Source organism: Cenococcum geophilum, assembly GCF_001692895.1.
Source record: "Cenococcum geophilum 1.58 unplaced genomic scaffold K441scaffold_17, whole genome shotgun sequence".
Classification (NCBI taxonomy): Eukaryota; Fungi; Ascomycota; class Dothideomycetes; order Gloniales; family Gloniaceae; genus Cenococcum; species Cenococcum geophilum.
The window spans coordinates 1,812,675-1,833,156 of NW_027137575.1; the positions used below are offsets into that span (position 1 = coordinate 1,812,675).

The 20,482-nt window shown below is 47.1% G+C and overlaps 8 protein-coding genes across 8 annotated transcripts; 5 read left to right on the forward strand and 3 right to left on the reverse strand.

The window, feature by feature from the left end:
- The first annotated feature begins 458 nt into the window (after positions 1–458).
- Positions 459–1,689, forward strand: K441DRAFT_658826 (uncharacterized protein). The gene has a single exon (XM_067648423.1). The coding sequence runs from the start codon at positions 777–779 to the stop codon at positions 1,449–1,451; it is 675 nt and encodes a 224-aa protein (XP_067504899.1). The 5' UTR covers positions 459–776; the 3' UTR covers positions 1,452–1,689.
- Positions 1,690–2,221: 532 nt separating this feature from the next.
- On the reverse strand, positions 2,222–2,853 carry K441DRAFT_81226 (uncharacterized protein). The gene is made up of 2 exons (XM_067654466.1): positions 2,480–2,853; positions 2,222–2,417 (listed from the first exon to the last, which is right to left on the reverse strand). Exon 1 carries the CDS (start codon positions 2,790–2,792, stop codon positions 2,493–2,495), a length of 300 nt encoding a protein of 99 aa, XP_067504900.1. The 5' UTR covers positions 2,793–2,853; the 3' UTR covers positions 2,222–2,417; positions 2,480–2,492.
- A 161-nt stretch (positions 2,854–3,014) lies between these two features.
- On the reverse strand, positions 3,015–4,366 carry K441DRAFT_81229 (uncharacterized protein). The gene is made up of 3 exons (XM_067654467.1): positions 4,252–4,366; positions 3,607–4,190; positions 3,015–3,552 (listed from the first exon to the last, which is right to left on the reverse strand). The coding sequence occupies exons 1-3, from the start codon at positions 4,263–4,265 to the stop codon at positions 3,203–3,205; spliced, it is 948 nt and encodes a 315-aa protein (XP_067504901.1). The 5' UTR covers positions 4,266–4,366; the 3' UTR covers positions 3,015–3,202.
- Positions 4,367–5,460: 1,094 nt separating this feature from the next.
- On the reverse strand, positions 5,461–9,379 carry K441DRAFT_705191 (uncharacterized protein). The gene is made up of 17 exons (XM_067653576.1): positions 8,622–9,379; positions 8,249–8,567; positions 8,162–8,202; positions 7,957–8,106; positions 7,781–7,900; positions 7,642–7,729; positions 7,409–7,581; positions 7,320–7,353; positions 7,182–7,273; positions 7,093–7,132; positions 6,912–7,043; positions 6,838–6,852; positions 6,729–6,789; positions 6,522–6,671; positions 6,374–6,464; positions 6,232–6,321; positions 5,461–6,185 (listed from the first exon to the last, which is right to left on the reverse strand). The coding sequence occupies exons 1-17, from the start codon at positions 9,168–9,170 to the stop codon at positions 5,712–5,714; spliced, it is 2,619 nt and encodes an 872-aa protein (XP_067504902.1). The 5' UTR covers positions 9,171–9,379; the 3' UTR covers positions 5,461–5,711.
- Positions 9,362–11,165, forward strand: K441DRAFT_658829 (WD40 repeat-like protein). Its single transcript, XM_067648424.1, has one exon. It carries the CDS (start codon positions 9,485–9,487, stop codon positions 11,039–11,041), a length of 1,557 nt encoding a protein of 518 aa, XP_067504903.1. The 5' UTR covers positions 9,362–9,484; the 3' UTR covers positions 11,042–11,165.
- A 146-nt stretch (positions 11,166–11,311) lies between these two features.
- K441DRAFT_658830 (adiponectin receptor protein 1) lies at positions 11,312–13,249 on the forward strand. Its single transcript, XM_067648425.1, has 2 exons — positions 11,312–11,689; positions 11,744–13,249. The coding sequence occupies exons 1-2, from the start codon at positions 11,546–11,548 to the stop codon at positions 13,064–13,066; spliced, it is 1,467 nt and encodes a 488-aa protein (XP_067504904.1). The 5' UTR covers positions 11,312–11,545; the 3' UTR covers positions 13,067–13,249.
- Positions 13,250–13,726: 477 nt separating this feature from the next.
- On the forward strand, positions 13,727–15,330 carry K441DRAFT_81410 (uncharacterized protein). The gene is made up of 4 exons (XM_067654468.1): positions 13,727–13,888; positions 13,935–14,314; positions 14,367–14,631; positions 14,681–15,330. Exons 1-4 carry the CDS (start codon positions 13,797–13,799, stop codon positions 15,150–15,152), a joined length of 1,209 nt encoding a protein of 402 aa, XP_067504905.1. The 5' UTR covers positions 13,727–13,796; the 3' UTR covers positions 15,153–15,330.
- Positions 15,331–16,764: 1,434 nt separating this feature from the next.
- K441DRAFT_658832 (uncharacterized protein) lies at positions 16,765–19,493 on the forward strand. The gene is made up of 3 exons (XM_067648426.1): positions 16,765–17,060; positions 17,120–17,394; positions 17,467–19,493. The coding sequence occupies exons 1-3, from the start codon at positions 16,860–16,862 to the stop codon at positions 19,187–19,189; spliced, it is 2,199 nt and encodes a 732-aa protein (XP_067504906.1). The 5' UTR covers positions 16,765–16,859; the 3' UTR covers positions 19,190–19,493.
- The last annotated feature ends 989 nt before the right edge of the window (positions 19,494–20,482 follow it).

Genomic DNA, 20,482 nt, shown 5'->3' on the forward strand with positions numbered 1-20,482 from the left:
CTTCGGCCTTAATTATAAATTAATTACAGGCAATCAGACCAATAGCCATAGTAGCTAGGTTAAGTTTTGCTTTAGAGAGTCGTACTAGTATATCTAGCCTAAACGTAAATATTAACTTCAATAGAGATACCCAGTCTAGTTAACTAGACTGTTGGAAGTTTCTGCCGCCTGTAGGTATAAAAGGGCTAGATATGGTTACGTATTACGTAGAGAAATTAATCTAGGGATAGGTAATTATAGTTTTCCGACTGATAGCAGGGAGTAATGGGATCATAAGGTTTAGTGTAATCTAACTAAATACGCAGGCTGAGGGGCGTTAGGCAGCAATACTGTCCCTTAATTCAGTCACGTGAAATTCCAAAGGCTATTCTTTTTTTTTTTTTCGCCCGCGCTAGCAGGAGGGCGGCCGACCCGCTCCGGCTACACCCTTGTAAAAGAAATACGAGAGGCGTGACTACGGAGGAATGGCAGCAGCAGCAGCATCAAACCGCTTCGCACCGTTATCATCGCCTAGGTCATCACCAGCAGCAAGCCGAAGCAACTCACTGTCGCGTTCTGACGCGTCCCAACGATCGCGAAGCGCGTCACGACCACCGTCTAACACCTCTGCATTATCTTGATACCTCGCAAGACGTCTGGAAAACTATCCGTTAACATGGATATATACAGATCTACCTCCACAGCAGCTAGCGATATGCGGCTTTTCCTACTCCATGAAATCTGGGAAAGATACTTGCTTTTGTCATGTCTGTAATAAAGTAATGAGCGTACAATAGATGGTCACTTTAGGAGAATGGAGCAACGATGACCTCCTTAACTCTCACGAGGAGGATTGCCTCCTAGCAGATACGATATTCGATATGATCAATAATGTTTCTGAAATCTACACACCGAATAGCTACCCTCGTTCCCGAACCCCAGAGATATTGTCGCTACCATCACCACCCTCCACGAGCCCGCTCCAAGAACGCCCATCAGAATACGCTGCTGCCACTCCTCCCCCTCTTACCTCAACCGATACACCTACCCAGCCGTCACCCTCCTCTCCTCGCCTGGTTTCTCCTGTCCGTCCCTCGTACGCCGCCGTTGCGTCTCGCCCTTACCCAACGTCACCATCACCGCCATCGAAGCCTCGTCAATCTTTAGCCTGCACACCGCCAGCACCAACAACTACACTGCGTACTTCTAGAGCCTCCCCGCCGGCATCAGCGACTACTCCATCACGGCGCCGCTCACCACATACATCGTCGCCTGTCCTCTCCATACACGACCTAGAACGCCGATTCCAAAACAAGCCGAGCCCCCTTTACGACCAGCACCTGTATCACTCTACACGAAATCCCCCCAACACTAGTCTTATACGACTTTTGCACGCTATCGCAGACCTCATCGGATCTTACAACATGAGCTATATCGTTAAACACGACCATCATCCTTCTATGTGGTATTAGCGAAGCACGAACCGCACATGCGGTTTTCGTTTATTTAGGCTTATAGGAGATTGCGTAGAGATCTGGAAAAACCACCATCAAACTAAGATAGAGCAAAAGGGTACTCTGACTTGCTATATTTCAACGGTATCGTATTACTTTCCTTTATTTCCTATGTTAATCACAGCGTTAAATGAAGGAGAAATAGCTCTCATAGTTGGCTACTGAATTGGAGCTGGTATAATTCGTGTCAGTTTACTCTAGTTAGCGCTCAGTAACGGCCCATACCCAAGTTAGACGGTGCATGGCCATAATAGAACATACATACATACATACATACGTAAAAGAAATACTAGCTCCATCTGATTCACTAAACGACCTCAATTTGAGCAATAGAGAACAAAAGCTAGTACCAGAAACGCGCGTGGCATATTTCTTAGCTCTTCCACTTGTTTCTAATAAGCGGAGTCTAATCTCGTTCAGGCGCTTAGTATGTCGATTGTCGGCGTTCGCCGGCATTTGGATAAGCTGGAATGCCAGACACGAATCGAAAGTGAAATACCCACTTATTCTTAATGGCTAAGAAAATGGAAGAGACTCGCAGGCTTGCTGAAAGCAAGATCTAAAGGGGAATTTCTAGATCGGACTAAGTATTTGTTGTATGATAAAAACCTAGTGTCGGCCGGGAACCTCAGGTCGGAAAATGAAGACTCGTGTGTAAATTAATCTATGAAGAAAAGAGACTATGTATCCCTTGACACGGCAATTTGGGTCCTTAGGTTATCGATAAAAATCAACCAATCGGAAAAGCTGGGTTAATATAAATATCCAATTGAATCCAGTCGTCAATATAAGCGAACTTGGCAAGGGACCCTGCCGTGTCAAGGGATACATGAGGTGGGTGCAGGCAACCGAAAGGGGGGGTAGGTAACTGGAGCAAAGTGATACGCAACTGGAACAAGGTGAGATAACCCACTAGGTTAACACCTAGACAATATCAGCTAGGGTGTCTCCGCCTTTGCCTGTAGAGAACCAGAGGGGAAACTAACATCAGTCCAAAAATCACCAAATTTCAACCTTCGCTCCTTTTAATAGCTTCGACGTGTAAAATTTCCATAAGCCTACACCAGCTCCGGCCCAAACCCCAAGAATAAACACGACCAATGCCATTGAAGGCAAGACTTCCAAGGCAAGGATACGACTCCACCGCATCGCTCCTGCACTCACTCTACGTGAATTTAAACTCAGAAAGAATTGTGGAGTCTTTTGTATGGTTGTTGTTATTGTACCCAAAAACAGGAAACCATATGTCACAATCATAACACCCGCTGACACTGTAACCCACCTGTAACCCACATCCATATTTTGAGCCTCTGGTCGAATTCCTAAGCACCCAGTGTTAGCTTATGGCAGATAAGCTCAGCAGTTGATACAAAACAACTCACCACTAGGTTCATACCAAAAAGAGAAGTGACAAAACTGAGAGGAATGAAGAAGAAGGCTAAAGCCGTCAGTTTTGAGACGGTTTCCGCTTCTAAAATGGCCTTTTGGCTTTCGACGATACTCATCGTTGACATGACTGCTTGGAATGTAGAGTTCAGCCTCGTAAGGGCGTCATCAAGGTCAGCCTTGAGCCCACCAAGTTCCACCTCCCCGTGTTTTGAAATGGAACTTGAAGATAGCTGCGGCGCGGAAGCAGGACACGATTTGTGCTGGTTGAATGTTTGCGACATTCCCTTAACGGAGACGAGTGAACGCACTAAGTCCTGTCGCTAAAGTCCAAAGCGTTCGCGCCACACGTGCAAGGAACTGCGCAGAATATCATCTTGTGATAGTGATAGATCGATCTCATCTAGGGCATCGTGAAGACTGGTTAAAACTTCAGTCGTATCTGTGACCATAATGTGGGCGATAATGTTTTGTATTCCATGGACAAAGTCGTTCATCAGCGTCTGTCCCTCACATCTTCTCAGCTCTTCAACAAAACGCGCTTTGGCATAGCCGTCGACCTCGCCCAGAAAGCAGGATTCTGTAATCGAAGACTCATTGAGCTCAGTACCCCAAAGTTGGTATTTCTTCTCAATAATGTAGTGCTCGCGTTTCGGATCAACCACGACTAATACTACGGAAGATATTAGCGGATGCAATTAGGCACAAGAATCATAGTTCATCTTACCAAACAAGCTGGGGTCGTCGTGTATCCAAAAGAGTGAAATGTTCTCCCGCGCCGCATGTTGCAAAATCCCTTCTGGCGTTTGAGATATCGGGCAATATGGTCGAAACACGCCTGGGACTCGCTGGTATCGCTTATGGTCAAGCCGCAAGAACCGGGGATCCCTGGATGTGTCGACGCTATACGGGGTTCCTTGCAGTATCCTGGACTGAATTTCCCAATGTCTGGCAGACTGATTGACAAGGCGAGACCACTTTGCAGAGAGGCAATGCTTGCTACTAGTGGTATTGACATTTCGCGCACGAACACTTTCGCTTTTGTGGTATGTAAAGAATTCCCTTGGAACTCCAAGCTGTGAGCAACAGATAGCTATCGCTCCTTCTGTCACGCCTTCCAAGAGTAGTATCCGTGCTTTAACGGGTAGTGGAACAGGTAATATGTTATTGAGATCGCTCGATTGGCGTGATTCTACCCATTCATATGTGTTTTGGTCATTTTCCGCGTAGTCATATCTCCAAATCGTCGACGGAGCTTCAGGCAGCTTAACGAGAGCATACCGATCCTCTGAGGCCAATCGTCTACGGGCACTGTCTCATAGTTAGCATCGCCAGATAGGCAGAGGTGGTCGCAAACCCAATCATGGGTTACCTTCGAATTGCCATGGTTTGGAAATGGTAAAGAATTATAGGAGAGAGTATCTCTCATATAAAATTGCGAAAATTTAAGTCGAGCCTTACTAGAACTCGCACTACAGGTATCCGACCTCCGGTATGTGGGCGCGCAACACAGCAATTTCGCTTCGTACGCGCTAGGGAATTTCAAGTATAACTCTTGTGATTAAGCTTAGAAATTAAAGGCTTTACCCCTCTTGCGGGTGCACAGCTCTTTTGGCAAGCACACAGTATCTACGCTGGATGGTGCACTTGACTAGTGATTACCGAAATTGCTGTGTGTTGCGCGCGCACACAGGGGGGGATACCCTGTATACACCCTTGACAGCTAGACAGACTTAAGGCCAGTAGTAGCTAATTGGTTAAAAGAAGGTGGCGTTTTCTTAGGTAGAGACTAACGCATTTTCAAAGCCTTACATCTAAACAACCATCCAGTCAAAACTTTTCAAAATACCAAAACAACCTCTTTAAGGTATAGAAATTGGGAATGTAATACTCTCTATATCCCCTCTAGTATAGTTGAATTAGATAGGGAAAACGCGTTTTTTCTATATAAAATTTCTAGACCTCTCTACCTATTTCTTAAGATTACTATAACGGCCTTGTTTAAACACATTATGGGCAAGTAAAATAGTATTAGGCCATCTTAAGAGAACTAAATCTAAAATCTTAGCAATTTTGGCTTTATTGTTATGGAATTATCAAGCTTTGAAAATGTGACTTTTTGGTGAGTTTTGGGGTCCGGGTGGCCAATACGTTAGTGACACTTTAGTATTACTATGCTTCTTTGCCTGTATAATCCGTCAATGAATTTTACCGAGGGTTACGGACCAACTAGATGTCTAGAATATGGAACACTCCAGTGAAGTGTCTAATTTTTCACTAGTCTTGGATTTAGATATACAGATTTCCTATTGCAATAGATATATGCAAAGATATACGATATTAAAAAGAGGCGCAGCATCCAGCACCTGCCAAGGCCATGATTATATGAAGCTCGTGCGCAAGGTACCATGTTCATCTGGAATAAGAACTACTGCAAGAATTATGTGAATCGTTGCCAGATTGCTGTATGCGCTTCATATCTTTCAGTAAAAACTCTCTCCATGGCTGACTACCAGTGATGGCAATAACTATGTAATCAACCCGATTATAGCCATTCCCATGCAGTTTTAGGCGATTATATACCCGGTTATGTATATTTATTTGGGGGTTATACGATTGCTGTAACTAAGAAATATAAGAGCAGAACATTATTGCAGTTGTTTTCGTCATTGAAATTTTGAGGTGGCCCATGCATAACTGATTATTGCCATCACTGCTGACTACCACCCCACATGTGATGAACACAAGCTATCTCCCGTCAAACAGCGATTAATCCTTTTGATTTGAAAGGACTGAATAAGCGCCTTTAGGAGTGCTCACCCTCAATGGTTTTTATTTATTCGATGACGCGGGAATTTGCGAATGCGTTTCTTCGTTGGACCCCAGTGTCATGGCGGTATTCTCTCTTTGAATTTCCTCTTCGCTTTCGCTGTCACTTTCGCTGTCACTTTCGAGCTCCGCACGGGCTGCTTCGGCATCAATAGCAGTCATCCGGACGACGAATTCTTTCTGAAGCTCCTTCAGCCATGCCGTGAGGACCTCTCCTTCCATGGTGCCGTTGTGCGCTTGCACGAGATGTTCTTTGAGATTGAGGATCAACTTCCTGCGGCGTTCGTGAATAACAGCGACGGATGTCTTCTTGCGTTTGAAGGCCTGGCGTTCGAGCCTATGGGCTACGTGTTCAGCGTGCTCAAGAAGACCGGTAGGCAGAGGAACGACACGGGCTAGGGCGAGCCCATAGTGAGATTCTTGGACAGCGCCTTCAGCAATTTTGTAAAGCATTTTCATCATATCATCGTCGGTTAGCTATGAAAGTTAGCCACTAACTATGAAAATGCACACTTCGGTGGACCTCGACAGCCAAATGTAGACTTATAACACCATTTCGTTCGGCCATAATCGTCGCAAGATCCCGAAAGTGTGTGGCGAACCAAACGAGAGCCTGTAGCGGATAATCAGAGTGTAAGTTACTTATAAAATACTTCGTTACTTACTCTACTTTCGACAAGAGCTTCCGCGATAGCCAAGGCGATAGCAAGCCCGTCACGTGTGCTTGTTCCCCTCCCAAGCTCATCGATTATGGCCCTAGGAGAAGTTAGGCATATATTACTGATATATTACTATGAGCATAGAAAAAGATACATGCTCCGTCGGTCGATGTTGCGCAGGATGAAAGCAGTCCCCCCCATCTCCGCAGCAAATGTTGAAACGTTGGCTTCAATGTTGTCATCCACGGAAACTCTGGCGAAGAGCTGGTGGAGAATTGGAAAGGAGGCATATTCCGCCGGAACACTGCAATTTATTTAATAGAGGCTATAGAAATATTTGCGTTTAGAATTTAGAACTTACAAGCTTCCAATTTGTGCCATAACCGCCATGAGAGCGATCGAGCGTATGTACGTACTCTTCCCTAGAAAAATTTAGCGCGCTTATTGTTACGCTGCTGAATGTGCCTCACCACTCATATTACACCCTATTAAGAGAAATAATGAGTAAATACTATCCTCAACAGTCTTTAGCTTAAAATATTACCGGTAATAATCTGAAATCTGGTTTGCTGTGTTGCGTAAACATCATTCGGTATGAACTTGCCGTGTTGAACTTTCTCTCGAATTGGATGGCGGGCAGATTTGATTGCGAGAGTATCCGTAAAATGAGGTCGCACTGAAATTCTGTTAAGCCATGGATGATTAAATGAGAATCGAGAACGTACCGTAATCTTGACTCGTGACCAGCTGAGCAAAGGAAGAAACCTGCCACTCATCAATAATGATCGCTTAAATATCAAGGTTTGGAGATAACCATATCAAGCATTGCAATACTTTCACATATTTTGAACAATATGGACATCTGGCTTCGAACTTCTTCGATGAGGCCTTGGACAGCTTCGTCACCTATTCCTATTACTAAGTGTGATTGATTCAAGAGTTCAAACCATACTCATTAGTATCACTTCTTGGTGCGACACAGTAATCTGTCACAAAGTTAGTTTAACTGAAACCGCAGAGTAGTATCTACCTTATTCTTTCCTTCTGGTTGCGCTTCATCAACTCTACCGTCTGACACTCAATCATATTTTTCTTTCGAAAGACATTGGTGAATACAGGAGGTAGCGGTCGGTTCTCGAGCTCAGATACCGCAATACGGATGAAGAAATGGCGGACATTATCAAATTTAAGATCAAGCGCAATATTATATTCCCCTATGTCATCGATCGGTGCGTCTGCTTAGTTTCTGATGGAGGAAAAGACGTAAAACGTACGACTTAGTTCTGTGGAATGCTGATAAGCATCCTCCATAGCTTCCTTGAAGGTTGTTCTAGCAACATCAAGCAGTCCGTTCACGCTAGACTAAAAATGTGATCAGCGTCATGACTAGGTTTTATGTAGTGCTATACACACCTTGACAGCATAGGTTCGCTGGTTTCTTAACTCCAGTGGCTGGCTGGCAAATGTGGTGTTTTCATTTATTACAGCATTAATGAGCTTCTGGACGGGAACAATATTCTCGGGAGAGCATAACTACCATAGAGGTCAGTGTGTTAAAGATTGTCATTGGCATCATGCCGCCTGCGTACATCTCGAATATTTGTTAGCATAGTGCTTCTTGCTCCAATTAATGCCTCATATATTGGGTTGACGGAGTTTGCAAAATGCTTGAGCATGATGACATTGTTGACAGATTGTTCAGTGTGTTGAAGGGATGGTTTCGCGGGGATCACAATGAGCTGGTAGCTAGATATTAGTGGCATGTGTCTCCCTAGTCACAGAAGGAAATCTTACAGCTGTTAGAATTTTATCGGCGTCGAGAAATGATTTCAATGCTAATGAAATTAGATCTCTTCTAGAATGGGTCTTGGCGGAACAAACCAGATCTAGTAGCAAAGAACATCTCCTCCCTCGTTGTAAGTTCCTCCAAAGCATCATATCGAATACCTAGTGTCTCGGGGTCTGTGAGTGGCTGCAAGATGTTGTTCCGAAGGAGCCTTGATCCCATAGGTGTTAAAGTCTCATTGAGCAGGCCAAACAAGCAGTCTCTAGATTTTGGATTTTGCAGGTTCTGAATTAGTTCAAGCGAGTATATAGTGGACACATCGATCATCATCGAGCCTTCGGAAGGTTCGTACTTTATCCTGAGTGAATGAAAGGGAAAGGTCTTGGACAGACCCAATTCGATGTATTTGAGAGCCTAAAAGAAATATAAATGGAAGAATAGAAGTATACTTAACCGAAGAATACTTACAGCTGCAATGCAGCAGACTGCAAAGTAGTTCCCGCCGACGGATATCTTAATAGCTTCGACGTCCTCGGCAAAAGCCAATTGTTGTATGTAATCCAGCCCAGTTGTTTCCGCCCAGTATCGGCGATCTAAAAGCGTGATTTTGCTATCGAGAACCTCCAAATTCTCCTCGATGATAGAGAAAAGCTTGGACTTGGGATTAGCCGCAGAAGAGACAATCAAGATTTCTGATGGTCCATAGACTCTCAATTTATGAATCGTTCTGACATAAGTCTGACTGTCACAAATTTGGCAGATTGCCGCTTCGCCAGTATCGAGATTGACAAAAGCAAGGCCAATAGTTGGAGAGATGCCACGAGACTCGCTAATGGCACAAACGACTTGCTGGGCTTCAATCCTGGCAATAGTTGATGCTCCAGTTCTCGGCCGGCCATTACTCCTTCGGCCTGTTCTCGGACGAGATATTGTCGTATTATATTCTGGATACGAGTATGATGGGTATGATGTCGATACTGAAGTGAAGGAGGTTGACGGCCGCCTTTGGAAGACCATGTTGATTAGTACTTGTCTGTTGGGTTAATTAAGGATCAACTGGCCAAATCAATAAGGCTTTAGTCCTCCTCACCAAGGACGGCCTCAGCGAAGAGTAATGTCGACGGGGAGTAAAGGGACGATAGGCGAGAAATCTTGGCACCCATAGGGCTGAATTTTTTTGAACTTTCAGAGCTGATTTCAAGAGACAGCTGCCAAATATACCTCACCCTAAACTTTATCAATTTTAACTGAACGCAAAGAAGCCCTGCTAACAACACTTACTGACCTCCAAAAGTTTTTTTGCGAGCTTTTGATTCTCCGAGCCTCTCATCATGGCTACCATACCTCCACCACCAAGCAAACGGCAAAAAACCGCCGCTTCAGCCCTCGCTCGAGAGCAGCAAGATGTCGAGGAGGCAATACCAGATGGGACAATCCGAGTTCGATTTGTGGATCAAGCAACTGGGGAAACGGGCAGCCTTCCTGTCCTCTCTGTACCTCTCGCACGAGCCACCACAAAGAATCTCGAAATTCTACTCAACGAGCTTCAAGAGCATGGGGATGACAGTATACCATACCGGTTCTTTTATTCTCAAGGAGGCCCTCCATATGATGGAGGGGGTGATGCTCTTGGTGATCGCGCAGATCTGTACAATGCCTTGGTCAAATCTGGGAAGGTTTCTGCGGAGAGCGAGATCACCTTGCAGTATGCGCCTCAAGCGGTATTCAGAGTGAAAGCAGTCTCCCGTTGTTCTGCAGCGATATCTGGACATGGAGAGGCAATACTTGCCACGCAATTTTCTCCCGCAAACTCAAGTAGAATGGCTAGTGGCAGCGGCGATAATACTGCAAGAATCTGGGATTGTGATACGGGCACCCCAGTATGTACATTAAAAGGGCATACCAGTTGGGTTCTTGCTGTTAGTTGGTCTCCAGATGGAAATACCATTGCGACAGGTAGCATGGACAACACTGTTCGTTTGTGGGATCCTGTAACTGGCCAACCTCTTGGAAGCCCACTGAAAGGCCATACAAAGTGGGTGACATCGTTATGCTGGGAGCCATACCATCTACAAACGCTCAACCGCCCTCGAGTGGCGTCCTCTTCAAAAGACTGTACGGTCCGAATATGGGATGTGGTGGGCCGAAAGATTGATTTTGCCCTCACTGGACATAAAGCTAGTGTTACATGCGTCAAATGGGGAGGAACAGGTCTCATTTACACCTCATCACATGATAAGACGGTCAAGGTCTGGGAAGCATCGACCGGCACGTTGAAGTACACCCTGACCGCACATGCTCATTGGGTAAATCACCTGGCTCTATCTACAGACTTTGTCTTACGCACAGCCTTTCATGATCATGCGGGGCGAGTACCTAGTACAGATCAAGAGAAGCTTGTTAAAGCAAAAGAACGTTTTAGCAAAGCTGCCACAGTGAGTGGAGAGGTACTTGAACGACTTGCTACGGCAAGTGATGATTGTACGATGTACCTATGGACTCCGTTGACGTCTCGAAAACCAGTGACCCGGCTTACCGGTCACCAGAAACAGGTCAATCATGTTACCTTCTCACCCGATGGTATGTACCTCGCGTCTGCTGGTTTCGACAACCATGTGAAGCTGTGGTCTGCACGGGATGGTACTTTCTTATTTTCGCTTAAAGGTCATGTTGCGCCCGTATACCAATGTTGTTTCTCAGCAGATTCAAGGTTACTGGTGAGCGCAAGTAAAGACACTACACTCAAGGCGTGGGATGTTAGAACTGGGAAGCTCAAGGAGGATTTGCCAGGCCATCGCGACGAAGTATACGCGGTAGACTGGAGCCCAGATGGGGAAAAAGTGGGCAGTGGTGGCCGGGACAAACAAGTCCGGATATGGAGGAACTGAGGGATTGATGGCTTGGCTGAGTTTAATGATGGTACTACAAGAATTAGTATTGGCAATAGAGGCTTCACCATAAGCTGTTAAATTAGTGTTGAGTCCAATAAAGAGCCAGACCCTTTCATGCAGATCATTATTAGCACTATTGGAATATGCAGGGATTCTTCGCCCCTCTCCAGCCCGAAAAAGGAGCCCGAAGAGCCGATGATGCGTTGTTGGTTCACCACTGACTCCAACCTTTTTCCACACGTGCGCCATTTTCCCATCTTCACTCTTCCTGTCTTTACGGTGTTCCTGGTGTATCGCATTCCATCTTTTGCTCTGTACATATATTGGCTGTGTACCAATCACCGCATTCGGCTACCGCACGACTTGCCAACCGCCACATAATTTGCATACTCAGCCGCGAGCGGATGACCCTCTCATTGGCGATAAGTCACGCGAAACTTGCGCATTTCAGCTTGGGATTCGGCTTATATCGGCGCTATGTCTTGCTACACGACTTCAGTCATGACCGAGTCCTACGAGGAGCCCGTTCTGCGCTCCAACTACGGCACCTTTCGAAGGGAGTCCAACAGGCGGCGGAGGCACTCGTCGTATCATACAAATAACACAAGACCGTGGACCGTCGATCATGACAATATTCAGGTCTTGGTACTTAGATTCTATCAATTGATGCTAAGTTGTAGAACTAATTTGCAAAATCAGGTCGACCGGTTCCTCGCCGAACTGGGACGAAGACTGGACTTCCTAGAGTCGTACGGGCAGCTAAATCTTGATTCCGGAATAGAAAGGGCATACTCAACACTTCTCGCGGTTCGGGAATCATGTTCAAATATCTCGGATGGCGTAATAGACGCTGGAAGGCGACGGGCGAGTGTGTTGGTCGATACGCTGGAAGAGAGGTACAAGGAAGTATTGACAACGAAAGAAACTTTGGAACAGAGAGTACAAGAATGTGTACGGTTAATGGAGTCGTTTCTTGGGGAGTTTGAGGCTCGTGCATACGCTATGCGAGATGCAGGAATAGGGACGGTAGCAAACGAGTTCATCGATGAAGGATGGCGGCGGGTAGATGAGGGGATTGAAAGAGCCAGGGAGGTGGTAGACGAGGGCCTGGACAAAGCGCGAAGAGCAAAAGAGACCATAGAGAATGCTGTTGAGCAAGCACTGGATCGTGCTCGAGAACATGGTCTAATCAAGTACGAAGACCTACCGGATCCATGGAGGATTAACCCGCACATTCTCCAAGGTTACCGTTTCCATGAAGGCAAGCTAGACTGCATACGCTCGACACTCAGCCTCCACAACGAGTTGTTCAACATATGGTCTCACGCCATCGGATTCTTCCTTGTGCTGACAATTGCCTTCTACTTCTATCCCACGAGCGTAAATTTCTCCCACTCGACTAATGCCGATGTCTTTATTGCGGCTGTATTCTTTTTTGCAGCTTGCAAGTGTCTGGTCTGCTCGACTATCTGGCACACGATGAATTCAATCTCACATCAGACATTGCTGGAACGGTTTGCCTGTGTCGACTACACTGGAATATCACTCCTTGTCGCTACTTCCATTATGACCACAGAATACACAGCTTTCTACTGTGAGCCGACAAGCCGATGGATATATATGCTCACAACAGCAGCACTGGGAATTGGCGGCGTTATTCTTCCATGGCACCCTACGTTCAACCGACAAGATCTGGCATGGGTGCGAGTGCTCTTCTACGTGTCTCTCGCTGCCACCGGCTTCCTTCCTGTCTTCCAACTCGCTATGACGCGGGGTCTCTACTGGGCAGTATACTTTTACTCGCCTGTTACTAAGAGTATACTGGTATACCTTGGTGGCGCAGTGTTATATGCCAGCAAGATACCAGAGTGCTGGTTCCCCGGCATGTTCGACTATGTAGGTGGCAGTCACAACCTTTGGCATCTTGCTGTGCTTGGCGGCATACTTTTCCATTATCTTGCAATGCAAGAGCTCTTTGCACAGGCATTTCTGCGGGCGCGGATGCATTGCTCGGTGTATTAAATTGGCATTAGAGGTGCATTAGACTTATGATAGAAACAAATAGCAAGGCCTTGTAATTCGCGGACGAAATTAAATTAGATCACTGATAATTAATTCGGGAAAATGGCTTGTTCGCAGGATTGGATGTACTGTACTGTCTTGAAGATGGCAAGTGAAATTCATCCAAAAATGCTTAGACCTGACACAGCGAACTGAGTAAATATAATGAGTACGGGCATTATCCCATACCAGCTAATCTCGTCTCTTTAGTGTCAAACCTCATATATTTATACGAGAATCCCGAAGACGCGGATAGAACTTCAGTACTTTTCCCTTATATGCTAAAGCGGCTTTGTCAGAAGCTCAAAAATTGTCTAACCTGCGAGATTAATATTGGATGAGCTTATAATTAATTGAAGGTATGGGCTAGTGGAAGCACTTTGCAGTTAGTCTCTGGCTTTCCTAGTGAGCTTTGATATTTGGAATATTTAGTCGGTAGTACAATATGATGTTCACTGAGGCTTCCGTTTTCTGGGCTCATGTTGTGGTTTTTGTGTATACTATGGGAAGTACGAGGGAGCAGCTCAATGGTAGTTGTGCTTTGTGGGCACTTTGGAGATGATCACCCTAGTCGCTGATTTAGTTGTGGTCAATGCTTTGAAACGTTCATCTCGCGTATCTCTCACACTCACGCCGACGCGAACATAGAAGCATACTAACTAATTAAGCACTTATCGTCCGCACCCACAGCATGGATCAATCGAAATCCTCGTTGACGGAGTCAACAATGTCTGCCGTCACCTGTCCACTCTCTATAGAGCAGCGAAGATTGTCCGCTATGCAGTAAGTGGTGTCAGGCTCCGGGTGAATCTGGCTGACTTCGTATCAGAGCGATGTATCATGCTTCAGTTGTGATGGTTCGCGTCGGCCCGAATGCCCAGGCCTTCCATATCCACAAGGATCTTTTATGCTACTGGTCGAAATACTTCCACAGTGCTTTCAATGGGTCATTCAGAGAGGCAAACGAAAAGGAGATAACCATACTAGACGTGCAACCAAGAATCTTCAAAATTTTCATGGGGTGGCTATACACTCAAAATCTCATGCTAGACAAAGATATTGAAGATACCTTGACCCCCGGCGATTGCCACAATGTTCAGTCGGATGAAACTCTAGTGGATGATCCATGCCAAAACGAAAAGCCGTTGCTTTGCCTGAGATCGGTAAAGGATACCGATACCATATCTTGTAGTAGAACAGTGATAAATCGTATGCTTCTAATAATCATCGAGCTATTCAAACACTACTAAAGAATGCCCAGTCAAATCTCTCTGTAGTGAAATAAAGCAGTTGTTCCACACCAAAGTTCAGCCAGACGATCGGCTGTCTAGAATTCGGGACATACTGCAGGAGGTCATAGAAGATGTTGGGATGCAATATACAATTATCCACAATTCCGCGATTAAGCTTTGGCTTCAATACCTTATCCATAACCACATAGACGATCTCACTGCGAGCTCTGTGGGTTTATTTAAAAAAACTCAAGAACTCTCGATGTTTATTTTAGATATGTGGGGGGATATCAGGTTAGTTAAACCATTTTATAGGCCGTTTTGAGGTCCCTGACAGTACTAGTAAATCTCTTGATAAGGACCGTCATAGCACGGCAACCAATCTAAGAGATGCTGATTTCGCCAACTGGAGCTTTTCAACTCTAGTCGACCTCTACTTATTTGCTGACAAGTACGATGTTCTCCAACTGAGAGTCGACTCCCTTGATGCGATTCATAAGAAGAACAGCAGTTGCGTTCACTTCCTTCCAAGCATATATGCGGTCAGCAAAGCCCTTGAGAACCTTCCGAGCAGCTCCGGCCTTCACCGATATTTCCAAGACGTCTATTCGCATGAATGGGATTTGAGAGGTTATACCGATGCTCAGCTAGGCGAGATCGAAGAATTGTTACCCAAAGGTTTTCTATTGCGTGTGGCTGTAAGGAACGGATCTGTATTGCGAGAATTTACGACCCGTAAATCTCCAAAACCGCCATATGAGAATGGGCTTTGCAGCTACCACGATCACCATGAAAAGGAGTATCCAAGCACATGAATCTGCAACGTTGTGATATCAGGCTTGCTATCAATTAGGCATGGAATCGACGATTAACGCAGTATGGGGACCTTTCTACTCTATGATGGAAGTTCTAGACTATGGCCAGCACATGATGCATTATCGGGCATCTATGGATACCAGAGATGCTTCCTTAGCAGGTGTTGTACGAGGTTCCACAATTGGCGCTCCTGACCGGTCAGTTCTCGGCAATCATGGCGTCGGTCACGAAAGCTTCAATGTATCCTAAAACCACCGAATGTGCTAGATATATTTGGTCTATACGGGAAGATCTGGCTAGATCTGAATGCGAGACCTGCCGCATCCTATCACCTTCTGTGCTTGACCGGGTGAGATGAATATTCAAATCTTTGAAGAATCTGATCTAGTGGATCGACGATCTGGTGCTATATACGAGGAGGTTTACGTTTCCAGTACTAGGGAGCCGCGGACAGAGGGGTATCAGGATGGTATCAGGATGGTCCGCATGAAGGCGGAAAGGCCACTCATCAAGAATCGATTCCCTTGGCTTGGCCGATTTTGGGGATTCACCTATTTCCGAACACTACTTTCCTAGATAAGAACTTTGATTGCCTGGTATGACCTTCTTTTCCTGGAATCAACACGCGGCAATGAGTAATATCTCGCGTGTTTTCACATGACGGTGCGTGTCTTGGTGGTGAGCTCTGGAATGACTAGTAGGGCAGCCACTATCGTCGGTCAAGCCATCGAAATGAAACATCGCGTCAGGACGCCTTCCGGTATATATTGGTGGCCAGCTGTATTCCGCATCGTAACGATCTTCTCACCGGAAAGTTTCAGGTTCGGGCCGCTTTGCGCCGTAGCACGAGCATAAGTCGAGATGGTTGGAACGCACGGAAATCTTGCGTAGTTCCCCGGAATAAGCCACATGGCTGCTTATCTGTGTATTCGTGATAGTCACTGTTAGTACAGGTTTTATCCCCGTTCAGAGTTCGGGTTGAGGCAGTGATTCACCCTCATGATCATTCGTTTTTATCTGCCACGAGGGTGGTCGAATAAACATTATGATAGGTCGGTTTGGTCTGGGATGCAGGAAGGCTGTGGCCGAGAAGCAAAGGGTAAGCGGATACCTCCAGGGCTAAACCAAGTCGACGACGGCCGTTTGGAGTGCACGGCAACTGGGAAGTGCATGTTGCGATCCTTCAGGTTTGAGAGCTAACATTTTAGATTGATTTATGAGATAGTAGTTTCTTGGCAAGGCTGAAATGTCTCTCCTGCCCTTTTCGAAGAAGATTACAAGATTCTATGCGACTCGGGCCGTTCAGCAACTGCATGGCATTACATATCCTTGAAANCATGCTAAACCGAATTGCGCTGTGTTTGAGAGATGGTATTCTTTTTACGAGCCAAATACTTCAGCCAAGGCACTTTTGCTCTACTATCGAGTCGCTTTGATTCATCTCCGCACAGACTCGTGGTTCTCATTCCTTCAGCCTTTCTCGCTGCCTGCGGTCTGCCGGTTTCCACCAATAAATGCAGCTTCCCGGTCACCCTTTGCAGGGTCCAAGATTTCGCCGGTGGCTCTCTAGCTGCAGGAATGACGCTGTCTCGGCTCGTAAACCAACTCGAGACACTCGCGCTATAATTGGGCGTAACCACTCCACTCACGATCATCTATAATCTGGCCCGTCAATGAAGTATTCTCCACTCATCTCATTGTCGAACATGGCGGAGATTGCAGCAATAATAATTTCGTTGGTTTCGTGGGGTTCGAGGTTGGCTCTTGATCTCTACAAGTTGGGCGGTGCTGTATCTTCGGCAACTCGCGACATCAATCGTATTGCCAAGACAGTCACCCTGCTGTCTCTAACACTTAAACAAGTCGGAGCCATTGTTAAAGAGGATGATATAGTTCCATCTCCTGAGGTATGCGCTCTTTTGTAAAATCGTTTGAAAATAAAACCATATTAAAGTCCATGTTTTAGGCTATCGAGACCGTCCAAGATATCCTCGATCAATGCCAGACTATATTCTCAGAGATCCAGGCTTTGGTTCCTATAAACGAACTCAGCGATAATCATGAAGAACCAAATGACGATGAAAATGAATCAAAGCCTCTCGTTCAGATCCAGAAATGGAAATGGAGTCTTAGGTCCAAAGCAAGGATGGATTATCTCCTGGGTCATCTGGAGTCTTTGAAATTAACCCTTTCGGTCATGCTTCAGACATTTTACATGGCCAAAATAATTATGTGGTCAAGGTATTGCTGCCTCATTACTCCATTTTATCTCCTTTAGTCAAGTGCGTTGTCTAACTCGCATTTTCTATGTAGGAAGCATCACACAATCTCGCCCGAAAGAATAGCCGATTCCGTTCAGAACGAGAGGGTACAGATGGAAATACTCATTATAGAGCAGCAGATGTCGCTGATCTCCGCATCTAAGCTTTTCGACGAACTACGACGCAGTGAAGCATTTTCGTTGCCGCCACTACTGACAGAAGGCGATAGCTCTAAGAGCATCATGCCGATTGAAGACCAAACAAAGCAAATTGCAAAGGTTGAGAATCTCTCGCAATACCAAGAGCCTTCTCTGGCCGAATTGGACGTATTGACCCCAGATACCGAATGCTTAATCATGGTCCACCGAGTATCGGCTGAATACATTAAAGAAGTGCTCAAAAAGTGGACGAGACTTCGAGAAATCGAGGAGCGTTTAGATCATACGGAACGCGAAATCGATGCTCAGAGAAAACAGGATCAATCGGAGCGAAGGAAGAGCCAGCAGCCTACAGTCGAATCTGACGATAGCGATGATCAGCTTGGGGCATTGCCTGGAATTAAACAAAGCAATCCGCGCTTCGCTGCACCTACTCCTCGATATGCTCCTAGTGCTGGACCACTGTTCCCAGACTCACCGACTATGCCTATTCCGGTTCCGAAGACTACATTCGGTCCAACAGCTCCATTATCTCCAGCTTCTTCTTCTCAATACTGTGTATCTCCTAGGTCTTCTGGCGTGTTTTCCTCCTCCCCCCAGCAGTCGCCTCGATCAAGTTTGTCAAGCCTTCCGACTCGAGCTGCTGCTGCTGTGAAAACGCATGACGAAGACGAAAACGCGGATTTGGAAATCCCGTGGCGGCTATGTCTTCGCGCACAGTACTGGGAGTATATCGATGGCAAAGTTAAGCGCACCAACTCCGAATACCCATCGTCCAAAGCTTTGAACGATCGAAACACCTCTACTGAGATCATGGCCTCCTGGGTCTGCAGGGAGGCCATTAAAGAAGCGGGATATAGGTACGAGACACTGAAGAAAGAGCGCAACGACGGGCGCCGGACAAAGCTCGAGACCTGCTTCTCTATATCCCAGCCCTTGACCTTTGTAAGTCCCCACTCCTCGCTCTCCCAACTCCCCTACTCTAATACCGACGCTCCCAGCCCGAAGTCGAACACCTCGTCGAACGCACCGTCGAGATCTACCGCCAGAGCCAGCGCCAGAGCCAGCGCCAGAGCCAGCGCTCCCCCTCCCCAAAGGGGCGCTACACCAACGACCGCACGCCAACCTATAACTCGCCACCCCAGCACCCGCACCACGACCGCGCTCCCAGCTACGCTCCGCACGCTCCCCCGCTGGAGCGCGCCACGACCTCCTTCCCCTTCCCGCCCCCTCAACCTCCCCTCACCCGCGCAACCACCTTCCCCGGCCCGGACCCAGCCTTCCCGCACTCCCCTACCTCCACCGCCAACGCCTACACTGCCTACCCCCCAACACCGCAAACGCCCTCCCTTCCCCCGCTGCCTATGCAGCCGCGCTCCTCCCAGCAGCGCCGACGGCCTAGCGCATCGAGCTCGCACGCGCGCCCCCCCAGCCCCACGCCGTCGTCGGATGAGGACGCCGCCACCTACGCGCGCCGCGGGTCGGCAGGCAGTGGCAGAAGGAGGCCGAGCTCCAGCCACAGCCACAGTGGGCGGAGGGGCAGCAGCACGGTTGGAACGTTGGCGAAGGTGGGGGGCCTGGCGGTGCTGTTGGATGGGATGTTTTAGGGGGGGGTGATTTTTTTTGGCGCGGGAGGGAGGGGTAATGTGGGGGGCCTAAATTGCTGGGAGTGGGGTTAAGGTTTGGTTTTGATTAAGGCTAATTTGTTGGATCGGGATCTGGGATCTAGGGTTTGGGAGCTGGGAGCTGGGATCTGGGATTTGGGATTCGGGCTGGGGTGTTGGGCTCTGGGGCTTTTCAGGCCCTTTTTTTTTGTTTTTTTTTGAAATTGGGCTAGAAATTGGGCTTTGATTTGGATCTAGGATTTAAGCCACGTTGGGTGTTTTAGCGGCTGGTCGGGCGTAGCTGGTATGGATGGGTGTTGGTCGGTTCAGGGCTTAGGTGCGGTGTAAGGCTGAGGTTTAACAGAAAAGTCTGGGCGATGCGTCGCGTATTATTCACTCGTTTGTACGATTGCTGGCGACAATCTGAAAATCTAACGGCCGTATAGAGATTCATCTTGTAATAGGTTGTTAATGTAGTTCTTTGCCATCTATCTATAGCTTGTCAAATACCTTGTCTAGTCTGGTATCGCATTTCTGTTCAACAGCCACCAATCCAGCTGAAGCCAAGCGAGAATATCTGTAGATGCACCAGAAGAGCACCAAGTCAACCATACCTGCCCTCTTAAAAGCTTCTCAATATCATCCTGAGTCCCCATCTCTCTATTAGTCAAGACTTCATTCCCCTCCCTTCAGCGCCACTTCTTCCCATCACCTCTTTAAACCACCGCACATCAATCTAGCCCTCCATAATAGCGTCCGAGAATACAACTCCCGCCAGTCGGGCGATGTCGGGGCTATAGTCGCAGAGGCGGAAGTTGAGGTTGCGGGTGCGGTGGATGCTGACGAGGTCGGCGCCGCCGCCGATGGCGATGCTGAGGGCGTGCAGGAGCGGCTCGAGATGCGTGGCTGTCACTGCTTCGAAGAAGGCGAGGATGGGGGCGAGGCCGAATGGTGCGAGGCGAGCTTGAAGAGCTACGGGGATGCGCTCGATGCGCGATGGGGAGAGGTCGAGGGTTCGCCTTTGGTCGGCGGCTGGGTTGGTTGTCGCGGCGGTCTCAAAGACGCCTCGGGCGGGATACGTTGCGTTCAGTTTTTCTGCTAGATCGGGGTGAGCTCGAAGGTGATCGAACAGGCTGCGGATGCTGCCGGAAGGCGCTTTGATGTTGGACGAGAGAAACGCGGTGTCTTGGGTAGTGAAATCTGTTGGAGTTGAGTCTGTTTGATCTTTGCTATGAATGGGGACGGGTTTTACAACAGGCGTGCAGGTTACGAGTTGAGCTATCTTGCTTGATTGCTCGTGATGAGA

Bases quoted from the DNA above. Each gene is read 5' to 3' on its own strand.
- K441DRAFT_658830 (XM_067648425.1), top strand. From the start codon at position 11,546: ATGACCGAGTCCTACGAGGAGCCCGTTCTGCGCTCCAACTACGGCACC. The intron at 11,690-11,743 runs GTACTTAGATTC...TTGCAAAATCAG, and splicing joins ATGACAATATTCAGGTCTTG to GTCGACCGGTTCCTCGCCGA.
- K441DRAFT_81226 (XM_067654466.1), bottom strand. From the start codon at position 2,792: ATGGATGTGGGTTACAGGTGGGTTACAGTGTCAGCGGGTGTTATGATT.
- K441DRAFT_658826 (XM_067648423.1), top strand. From the start codon at position 777: ATGGTCACTTTAGGAGAATGGAGCAACGATGACCTCCTTAACTCTCAC.
- K441DRAFT_658829 (XM_067648424.1), top strand. From the start codon at position 9,485: ATGGCTACCATACCTCCACCACCAAGCAAACGGCAAAAAACCGCCGCT.
- K441DRAFT_81229 (XM_067654467.1), bottom strand. The intron at 3,553-3,606 runs GTAAGATGAACT...TATCTTCCGTAG, and splicing joins CGACGACCCCAGCTTGTTTG to TATTAGTCGTGGTTGATCCG.
- K441DRAFT_705191 (XM_067653576.1), bottom strand. From the start codon at position 9,170: ATGGTCTTCCAAAGGCGGCCGTCAACCTCCTTCACTTCAGTATCGACA. The intron at 7,354-7,408 runs GAAAGAATAAGG...ACTTTGTGACAG, and splicing joins TGATGAAGCGCAACCAGAAG to ATTACTGTGTCGCACCAAGA. The intron at 6,186-6,231 runs GTCCACCGAAGT...TAACTTTCATAG, and splicing joins GTCTACATTTGGCTGTCGAG to CTAACCGACGATGATATGAT.
- K441DRAFT_658832 (XM_067648426.1), top strand. From the start codon at position 16,860: ATGGCGGAGATTGCAGCAATAATAATTTCGTTGGTTTCGTGGGGTTCG. The intron at 17,061-17,119 runs GTATGCGCTCTT...TCCATGTTTTAG, and splicing joins ATATAGTTCCATCTCCTGAG to GCTATCGAGACCGTCCAAGA. The intron at 17,395-17,466 runs GTATTGCTGCCT...TTTTCTATGTAG, and splicing joins AAAATAATTATGTGGTCAAG to GAAGCATCACACAATCTCGC.
- K441DRAFT_81410 (XM_067654468.1), top strand. From the start codon at position 13,797: ATGGATCAATCGAAATCCTCGTTGACGGAGTCAACAATGTCTGCCGTC. The intron at 13,889-13,934 runs GTAAGTGGTGTC...ACTTCGTATCAG, and splicing joins CGAAGATTGTCCGCTATGCA to AGCGATGTATCATGCTTCAG. The intron at 14,315-14,366 runs GTATGCTTCTAA...AAGAATGCCCAG, and splicing joins TAGTAGAACAGTGATAAATC to TCAAATCTCTCTGTAGTGAA.